Here is a 10,656-nt window from a genome sequence, read left to right on the forward strand (position 1 = left end):
GGAGAGCAACTTCAAAGACACGGCAAAGGGACATGGGCGGACCATGCTGGTGGTCAGGGACGCCATGCTTGCTGAGCGGAGGAACAGTAGGGCAAGTAGAGGCTTGCCAAGGAAGATAGGAAAAGGAGAGATAGCTAGAGGAAAAGAGGCCAGACGGAGGAGGGATTCGTTGGCTGCAGTGAGGGAGCAAGGTAGCAAGACTAAAAGAAAGCGAGTTGTAGGCGGCGGGAATGAGAAGAAAAAGGTATGGCTGCCAGGAATGCTTTGTTCTTCTCCGTTGGAATATAATTTTATTTATTTTTCTTTCTTTTCTTTTCTTGATATTTTCTGTGAATTGCCTGACTTAGTGCCTAGTTTTATGATTCATGTTTGACTGTTGTCTTCTTCATTTTCTTTGGAATGATTCGAGAGTGACACAGCTCTGCTTTTAGTTTCACTATGCATCATGTGGAAATCTTGTTTTGTTGTTGTTTTCAATACCATGGGATATTTATTTGATTTCATTCACCTTCATCTGAGCTCCTGGATTGATACATGAAATGAGGTTTTGTGGGGTTTCATTGGCTTCCCATTATTTCGTGCTCTGCTTGTTGTCCTCCCCTGTTCTTGGTGCTTTGCCATGGTGAGTATCAGATTTCTCATCTCTACCTAAAAGAGTAAGGCATTGTCGAAGGAAATCTGGTTTGGGGTGCTTCTGAAGGAGCTCAACATCAGAGTATCTGGTAGATATCTGGACAAGGAAAACAGATGGGATTGCTCAGATCGTTTAAGTTGATGAATTTGTTGAAGTTGCAGATTCTACCTTGTGTGGATCAGTAACAGTATTTGGGTGTCCCTGAATGCAATCTGTTCATTAGCTGCTAGTTGACTTGCCTCCGGTCCATTGTCCATCCTTTGGATTGATGATTAAGGAGTTTGTGATCCATGACCGGAGTGCTCCCGAAAAAAATGAATTCCATGAGATGAGCAGCCCTAGGCTAAGATTTGTTCACCCAGATCTTCTAGAGAGAATTTGCACAAAATAAAGCAAGCAAAGTTGTTCTCGAACGACGCCGGCGGCTTGCCGCCGGCGGCGAAATGCCTCCGCCACGAGCAGAACGCTCATAGCAACCATGGTTGGCAGAAGGTCACCTACGCCAGGCGCAATCGGAAGTAGCAGTCCAAGAACTTAGATTCCGTTGGGAATTCTGAAAAGTTCGTGTCAATGGAACGCCCACCACCGAGGACAAGCCTAACGTGTTCCGATCACTCGAGCAGCAGGCGGAGGAGCAGCGTCTGCGGGTCCTGGAAGCTCGCATGGTGGCTGCTGCTGCTGCTGCTGCTGTCGATGATCATCAAGTCGGATCGAAGCCCAAGCACAGGTCCCCTGGGTTCGTTCTCTCAGCAGTGCTGACGTCCACTGCTCCGAGTTCGGCTTTGATTCCAGGAATCTCTCCTAGTCCATGCCCTTCCGCGAGTTCTTGGTTCAGAGGCGGGCCAATGATCTGCTGATGTTCAGTTTCTCGGAGCTCAGATCGGTGACTAAAGGATTTAGCAGAGCTCTGACGATAGGAGAGGGAGTATTCGGGTGCGTGTACAGAGGTGTGGTGAGGGTTCATGCTGATGAAGCTCCCGATTCAAAGATGGACGTGGCTGTAAAGCAGCTGAAATGGGTTCCTTGCTGAATGATATCAGCATGAAGCTTGGTCCAAGGTTCGATAAAATGGGGTTCGGAGCTGCGAAAGAGGTTGGGTTTTATCCAGATGTCGGCGACGTTGCTTTTGGTGGCAATGGCACTGGCAGCGGCGGTGGTCCAGCGTCCTCTTCTATATGCAACACGTAGCAGCTAAGCTACGAGGAAGGCAGATTCGTTTATGGAGACTGTTTTGCATGGATCCCCCCTCAAGCCCATTTCCAAAGCCCACTTGCCCCACTTACTTTCATGCATGCAGTCGGTGGAGAGTGTCACTCATGCATATATATTTGCTTATTTGTGCAACCTCTCCATTCTCAATATCAAGATTCAATCCTCACCCTTTTAACTTTTAAATCTAATTGTCAAAATCTTCATTTTCAAAGTATAGTTCCCCAAAATCCTTTCTAATTTTTAAGAGTTTCTATTTCATAATGTTCCCTTTTTTTAGCTCCCCAATTCCAAAGTCAATTTTCAAGATTCAAGATTTTAATCTAGTTTCCGAAACTCCAATATCTTCCTAAATTAATTTTCAATTTTAAATATTCAACTATTCAATTTTATACGTTTAGATATTATGTTTGTCAATAATTATTTTTATCCCATATATATTTATTCATCTCATTAAAAAAAATCATTAAAGTTTCCACCCTTCAAAAATCTGAATTCCAAATCTAATTTTCAAACCCCTAAAAAAATCCACTATTCTTCTTTATTCATTTAAAAGTTACTTTACTTAAACAGAATTGTCATCCTATATTTATTTATTTATTCAAAATCCAATTCTTCAAAAACTTGACTTCTTAAATTAATTTTCAATCTCGAAATTTCCACTATTCAATTTCACTCACTTAAATACTACGTTTGTTAATTATTATTATTATTCGATATATATTCATTCACCTTCTTCTAAGATTCGCACTCATTAAAGTCCAATTCCTTCAAAAATCCCATATCCTAATTTAATTTCCAACCCTGAAAATTCCATCATTTTTTTTTATTCCGTTTAAATGTTATTTTCGTTAATTAGTATTATCATCCTGTACGAGTTTACTAATTTACAATCCAATCCTTTAGAAATCCGATGTCCCAATTTAATTTTCAAACCCCTAAAAATTCCACTATTCTTTTTATTCCGTTCTAAATGATTATCTTCGTTAATTAGTATTATCATCCTATATTAGTTTATTTATTCAAAATCCAATCCTTTAAAAGGATCCAATGTTATAATTTAATTTTCAATCCTAAAACTCTACTATTTGGCTAAATGTTATTTTCTTTAATTTGAATTAGTACCTTATATTCATTTACTTATTTAAAGTCTAATCCCTCGAAAATCTAACTCCCTAACTCAATTTTTCAATTCTAAAAATTCCGCAATTCGCTCAAATCTTATTTTCATTAGAATCATCCTCCCCTATTTGCCTATCTATTTAAAGTATAATCCTTCAAAAATCCCATGCTTAAATTTAATTCTTCAAATATTCGTTTAAATCTTATTTTCATCAATCAGGATTATTATCCCATATTCATCCATTTATTTAAAACCTAGTTCTTCAAAAATCTCACGTCACGTCTTAATTTAATTTTTTTTAATCCTAAAAATTTTACAATTCGTCTAAATTTTATCCTCACCCATTAGAATCATCATTCCATATCTATTCAAAGTCCAATCTTTCGAAAACCCCCTGTCTTAATTCAACTTTCGATCCCAGAAATTCCATTATTCGTCTAAATTTTATTTTTTGTTAATTAGGATTCTTTTTCCACATCTATTATATTTCATATAAGATCCAATTCTTCAAAGATCCAATTTCTGAATTAAAACTTCAATCCCAAAAATTCTACTACCCATTCTCTATTCGTCTAAATATTATTTTCGTTAATTAGTATTATAATCTCATACCTACCTATTTATTCAAAGTCATATCTTTTAAAAAAAACCCAACGCCCTAAATCAAATTCTCAATTAGAAAAATTCCACTAATCTTTTCTTTTATTATTCGTTCAAACATTATTTTTGTTAATTAGTATCGTTATTCCATGTTTATTTATTCATTTATTTCAATCATTAAAATTCAATTCTTCAAAACCGGATTTCTAAATTTAACCTTGAGACTAAAAAATCCCACCATTCACTATCATTCATTCAAATATCATCTTTGTTATCATTGTTACAATTCCATCGTCTACCTATTTCTTTTTTTTTTTTTCTTTTCTAAAAATTCCAATAATTAGGATTCAATTATTCAGAGATCCGACTTTCGAACTTAATTTTTTAAATCCCACTATTCACTTTCATCCGTTCAAATATCACTTTCGTCAAAATCTGATTTTCCAATTTAATTTTTAATCTCACAAATCTCACTATTCACTAATTCATCCGTCCAAATATCGTTTTGATTAATTAGTAACATTATTCCATACTTACCCATTTATTTCTCTTAAAAATTTCAGTCATTAAAGCCTAATTCTTCAAAATTCCGATTTCTAAATTTAGCTATTTGAAATTCCAATTGTCCTATCTCCGAACTTAATTTTCAGTTTCCCATGCTCCAATTCCCGTGTTTATCCCGCTATTTATTATTATCATTATCATCATCATCTTATTCATTATTTCTATAAATTCTGCCTTCGAATGATTTCTAAGATTTCCAATTTTTATACATCGACTTTCATAATTTTTACGTCTCAAATAACTTACGATTCCGATCCCTTTCAAAATTTAATTCCCATAATCCCAATTTTCGTAACTTAATTTTTCTTAAAAATCCCGAACTTCCAAATAATTCTTCAAAATCCCAATTTTCTTTCAAATTTGATTTCTAAAAGTTCTCATTCTTACATTTAATTCCTAAGAATCCTATTTTCAAATAATCTCCAAGATTCTGATTCTCGAATGAATTTCAAAAATCCTTTTTTCCTTCGAACAATTTTAATCCCTGTTTGGTGATGTGTGTGATATGTTTTGTGCTCTATATGGTGTTCTAACCCTCTCTATTGATAGCGCATGGTGGCTCGTGGCCTAGGTACGTACCCATTTTCCCTTTAATTGTTGTCTATGCATGTCCCGATTCTCACACGTGCATGATCACCCTGAGTATTCATTGATTTTCACATCAATTGTCACAACAGCTTCATTTTATTAGTAGAGACCCGACTTTAGGGACTTAGAGGGGTGCTATGGTCTTCACCGTACCTTCCCGATAAGTAACCTGACCCCCGAGCCCGATCCGGTTTTTCGTAGATCACCTTTTCCAAAATAAGGAGTCGCACTTAGGGTTTTCTTTCTTATTTTGTTTACCCTTTTAAAAATAAAACAAAAATAAGTGGCGACTCCAAGTCATTTTCTTAATCAATAAAAATCCATTTTCAAGTTAAAATCGAGCTCACCATCGAGTGGGAAACGCATGAGCCGAAATGCGGGGTCCACAAAATGGCGACTCCACTGGGGATTTTTAGAGGGTCAAGCTTGAACTTAAAGTGAAGCAAACATGACATTTGATGAGTCGATCAGTGAGTACCTGTCTCTTGATTGCACATCGGGAGTTTTTGATGCATGCTTAGATATTGTGTTGTGACATTGATATGATTGATTATCTTGATTTAGGGCTTCGGATGTCGTTTTTTTCTATACTTCATTGCTAGATTAGTCTGGTACATTGACATGCCGATTATCATAGATTGCTCATCTTGTTTTGCTTGGTATAGCGATTCTGTTTCTTCCTGATTATTCTGCTCACTTCACATGCATGGACTCACTATTGTTCATCGTTTGACTTGCTGTGTTGTCCTCTTTGACTCGCATATTATCTTGATCGTCTTTTGGGCATGATGTTCGTATTGCTATTCATCCTGATAGTCATAGCTTTTTGTGTGGACATGAGTGATATATCCTGTACTCTGCCTGATTGTATGATGCATGACTGCCCTCTCTCTGTATGATTGCATGTCGCCTGTCTATGTGGGTCGCACTTCTATCCCCCTACCTCCAACTCTCTTGGTTTCGGTCATTCCTTTCATCTTGGTTCTCACTATTGCAAGTGTGAGGCCTTCTGTGTGCTTGCTTTCTGACCGAGCCAGAGATTAGGAGTAGGGTCTAGCGATGGGCTATATCGATGTACGGGAGCATTCTGGAGGAGACCGACATATCAATGCTGATTGGAGTCCGATCGTTGAAGACCTGTATAGCCCCGAGCTAGGTTTCATGGATAGTTGTGCGACCAGTGTGTTTTCTCTTCTGCTCTAGATTCATAGGGTTTTCGGATGCACCCACACCATTCACTGTGCACTCTAGTTGACTATTGAGTATTGAGAGTTTGAGAGGTTTCACCATAGGAAACCCCTTGGGATGTCGAGGTAGTGCATGTGTGGAGGTGATGACCACCTTGCATGGAAGCACCCCGTCTCTTCGGAGGTGTGCAGAGGGTTGCGTACCGTCGGAGGGTATGATCGCTTCTGCTAGGGATCTTTAAAGTCCACCCATATCCATTTAGAGCCACCTTCACCTCGTAGGTTGAGCCATAGATCCTTCTATTAGGACTCCCTCCCTACACGTGGGTGCATCTGAGGGCTTTCAGAGCCTCTGTGGTTACACTTCGGATTTGACACTCCCTCTTTTTAGTCTTCAGTTGAGAGTGCTCGGAGATCGGTATGAGTTTGAGTACGGTTGGATCACCTTTCGTCGTGTCATCTTGGATTATGCTTTTCACTCGATGAGTTTGGCATGTTTTCTCCCTAGGGTTTTCGTTATCATTTCTTGGCTCGATGCATCTCTTCACTTTGTCGTCACTTACTCGATACTTTGGGATATGTTCATGATCATCTTTTTACACTGTACACCTATCACGGGCTCAGTACCTCATTCTTTGTTTGGTCCTTGGTTCGATTTTCGACTCGATGCTCATATTTTCATTGCAGAAAGGTGAAAGGCACACTTTCATATTCACACACTTTTCGAGAGACTTGCCTCGATCACCTTATCATTTTCTCTCTTATGGGGCCCGAGTTGAAGGTTGAATCAAGGATATTTTGGTCTATATTGAATATCGATCTCGTGATAGTGTTGTTCTTCACACCCCATTCACTTTCTTCACACCTCGATCATTTTCTGGATCATCGATAGAAATCCTTTAGTCGTATTTGTAGTTGTCTCACACTAGACACTCATGTGACTCTAGGGATTCTATCGTATATCCAAATTTTGATTGTCACCATACGATTGTGTACCCCACCCTGTCATGTATTGAGTCGTGTTGTATCATGCATTGGTCATTGTTCGTTGCATCTCGTGTCGTTGCATGAGTCGTGTTTGAGTCGTTTTGTTTGGGTTCTTTTGTAGGGGTCTATTTGTAGTCCCAGTCTTGGTTCAGTGCCCTGGGTTGAGTGGGAGATAGGTTGATTCGTATCGCTGAGCTGCTATAGACGGATTCACATTTGGTTTCGTTTGGTTAGCTTATCACTTCTGTGGTTTCGATTCAGGAGGCATTGACCAGTTTGAGTTAGAGGATGGATACTCAGCAGAGTAAGCATGTAGTGCTCGAGGACACGCCATCTGATATAGTGACACCACCTGTTATACCTGTTCAGATGCCCGCTACACAGACTTTGCATGATCAGGCTGCTATCATTCCACTCATTGCCACACCAGTTACCATTATTGAGGATCCTCGTTCTCGTATGGATAGACTCGAGCAGAGGATTAGACAGATGAGAGATCTTGATGAGATGATTTCATGGGATGACCCTAACGATGTGCCAGTGGCCACTTTGCCAGTCGGTTTCAGGATGCCTGATATAGAGAGATATACGGGTGTTGGATGTCCTCGTATTCATCTCAGACTCTATAGCACAGTTATGAGAGCTCTTGGTCTAGATGAGGCACAGTTGCTCACTTTGTTCCCATTGTCATTGAGCGGCATGACACGGAGATGGTACGTTTCATTAGAGACATCTCGTCGGAGAACTTGGGAGGATTTAGCACAGGAGTTTCTGAGACAGTATTCCTCCAGTGGTGATATGAGCGTTACACGTAGAGAGCTTGAGTTTCTTCGACAGGGATCAGATGAGCCTATTTCTTCTTTTATCTCTCGCTGGAGGGAGAAGGTCGCGGAGATGATTGAGCGACCTACCGAGAGAGATCAGATGAGCATGTTTTTGAGGAGTTTGCATCCTAGGTTTGCTCGACATCTGACAGGAGTCCCATTCCAGGATTTCAGATCATTGGTTCAGGCTTTATTCGATGTAGATGATGGCATCTCTAGAGGATTATGGTCAGATATTACTCATTCCCTAGATACTGAGGGGAAGGGAGTTGGTGGATCATCTGAGAGCTATGGATGCATATGTTCTGCGGACTTTCAGCATCGACGACCCGGTTATCATCCCTATGCGAGATCACTACAGATACCCAGGAGTGATTTCCCGCCTTTACAACATCGTCATCCTCAGTCAGTTCAGCAGTACCCTTCTGTGCATCCTCATACTGTCACGACGCGACCTTCATTTCAGTTTCAGCATCCACAGACTAGTATCCCACGACATGAGCAGTCTCGTCCCCATCGGCGACGTCAGAGGACTTATTCTGATTTGGGGATGCCTTTAGATAGAGCTTTTGAGCGACTCAGAGCTACTGGCTTTTTAGTACCATTGGCCCCTAGGCCACTCCCGAGTACTTTACCTCCACGTTTTCGTGCTCATGAGTTTTGTACATTTCACCAGATGGCAGGCCATCGTACTGACTATTGTGCTTCTCTACGTCATGCCATACAGGATCTTATTGACAGTGGTGCGGTTAGCTTCCCTTTATTGACCACAGATACTGATCTCGGTTCAGATATGACTGTTGATTCCTTTCCAGCCTATTCCACACATGCAGTTCCTCCTCCTTCGGGCTTATACCATCATGTTTGAGACACCCAGGGCACTGATATTCACCAGACGTTATGATATGGCAGACCTTGTTGGTGTACTTTTGGGACTACGTCATTAGTTGGTCGTTTTGAGTTTTTGTTCTCTTTTCTTTTTATTTGAGTCTTGTTTTATAGTTAGTGATTCGTGTTCGTACCTTGTGTTTCGAGAGTAAACCTTAGTGTCTTATTTTGCATGATGTACTCTCATTTCGCTTAGTGGTATTGTTGTTTTCTTGGGTATGCGTTTCCGTCTTCTTTTTATTATTATCATTATTTCTTATCATGCATTTTATGTGTTGTTATTTTGGGTAGCATCGTGTGTTGCTTTGTTTTTGTCTCTTGTATGTTTTTGTTTTAGAGTCTTGGACAGTTTTAGTGTCGTGACTGGTCCCCGAGCAGAGATTGATGGTATGATGATTATGATACAGAGCACCTTGATACTAGACTTCTTCAGCTGAGGTTCACCATGTCGGACAAGATCACACCCATTACTCTTACTACTCTTTACGGGATGATGGTGGATTTGACACGGAGGGTTGAGAGGATTGAGTTTATTTTGTCGGAGTACCCATCATCATCGAGAGGAGCTCCAGGAGTAGCGATGCCTTCATTGCCACATTTGACTTCACCGACATCGGTTACTTTGGGTGCCTCACATCCACGACCTCACCCATATTCAGTGTTCCAGCAGCATTCCTCACCCATTTCATTGGCTACATTGACACGACCTCCATCCCGGCTTCAGGGCCCTCCGGTCATTACAGCTCCTCAGGAGCGACTTCACCATCGTCGACGATGCCAGAGACACTTTTCAGATTTGAGCACACCCCTAAGCAGAGTCTTTGAGACGTTCCAGGCCATGGGATTTTTGGCTCCTCTGGCTCCTAGGGCACTTCCAGATCCTGTGCCTCCGCAGTTTCGGCTTGATTTATACTGTATGTACCATCAGTCAGTAGGACATCACACTGATCATTGCACTGCTCTACGACATGCCATACAGGACATTATTGATTCTGGGACGTTTGGGCATCCTCAGTCTGACATGTTTCCTATTCCAACCTCAGCTCAGGCCATGCATGCAGACGCTTCTTCACCAACAGTCCCTGATCTTATTGATTTGGGCAATTGACTCATGTTTGACTTACCTTGGTGTGGTGGCGCTCAGATTTTGTTCCTTCTATGGCCAGAGATGTGACGACAGTACCAGTCACTATTTTTGTTTTTGTTTTTGTTTGTTTAGTCTTGTTTTGTTTTTGACTTTTAGAGACTATAACTTGATTCTTGAGTATTGTCTTTGTTATCCTTCTTTTGCATGATGTACTCATCGGATTATCCCATTGGATGTCATTTTCCTTTATGGACATGTGTTTGTGTTTTGTGATATGATGTGTTATACTTTTGACTTGAGGTGTCTTTTCACTTGCACATTGTGGTATTGAGGCTTGACCTATCATGGAGGATATTGAGCCTATTAGCCTAGGATCAGGGATTTGACTTAGAGAGTTCGAGATTGTGACACATCTTCTTATGATCAGAGCAGTATCTTGCTCACTTCCCACACCTTGACTTTGTTTTGACCTGCGTTCCATCCATTATGAGCTTTGCATAGCATCACCTTTGAGACCATTATATGACATTGCTATCCTCGACCTTTCTAGCTTTGCACATCCCCTCTCTGATTCGACCTGGTAGAGTGTGAGGAGTTTGAGCCCATGGTTGTTCTTTCATGGCGAGGGATAGCTTATGATCTTTAGGTGGCTTACGATATGAGGATTGGTCGAGTGCTTGATGAGACTATCACTTATTTTGCCGTGAGTATAGAGATTGATCTTGTACGATGAGAGTTGGCTTGTGACGGGTAGTCGTGCCTGATGAGATCACTGTTTACTTTGCCTTGAGAGGATCATCTTTGAGATTATTATGGAGCATTCGGAGTACGGTTGATATATGATCCTAGAGGAAAGTTCAGACCCAACTGGAGCGGACCTTATTTCATCAGGGAGTTGACCCCAGAAGGCGCTGCATGTTTGATGGATTTAGACGGAAACCGATTCTCAGAGCCAACCAATGTGG

At 40.6% G+C, this 10,656-nt stretch overlaps 1 protein-coding gene across 2 annotated transcripts; it reads left to right on the top strand.

The window, feature by feature from the left end:
• On the top strand, positions 1-9,784 carry LOC117912424. 2 transcript variants are annotated; one of them, XM_034826997.1, is made up of 2 exons: positions 1-244; positions 9,012-9,784. In XM_034826997.1, exon 2 carries the CDS (start codon positions 9,050-9,052, stop codon positions 9,710-9,712), a length of 663 nt encoding a protein of 220 aa, XP_034682888.1. In that variant the 5' UTR covers positions 1-244; positions 9,012-9,049; the 3' UTR covers positions 9,713-9,784. The 2 variants fall into 2 exon arrangements, with proteins under 2 accessions (XP_034682888.1, XP_034682889.1); XM_034826998.1 differs by lacking the exon at positions 9,012-9,784 and adding an exon at positions 7,154-7,311.
• Positions 9,785-10,656: the final 872 nt, after the last annotated feature.

This window comes from Vitis riparia, chromosome 4 (genome assembly GCF_004353265.1).
Source record: "Vitis riparia cultivar Riparia Gloire de Montpellier isolate 1030 chromosome 4, EGFV_Vit.rip_1.0, whole genome shotgun sequence".
Lineage (NCBI taxonomy): Eukaryota > Viridiplantae > Streptophyta > Magnoliopsida > Vitales > Vitaceae > Vitis > Vitis riparia.

Coding starts and splice junctions, on each gene's coding strand:
- LOC117912424 (XM_034826997.1), top strand. CDS start 9,050: ATGTCGGACAAGATCACACCCATTACTCTTACTACTCTTTACGGGATG.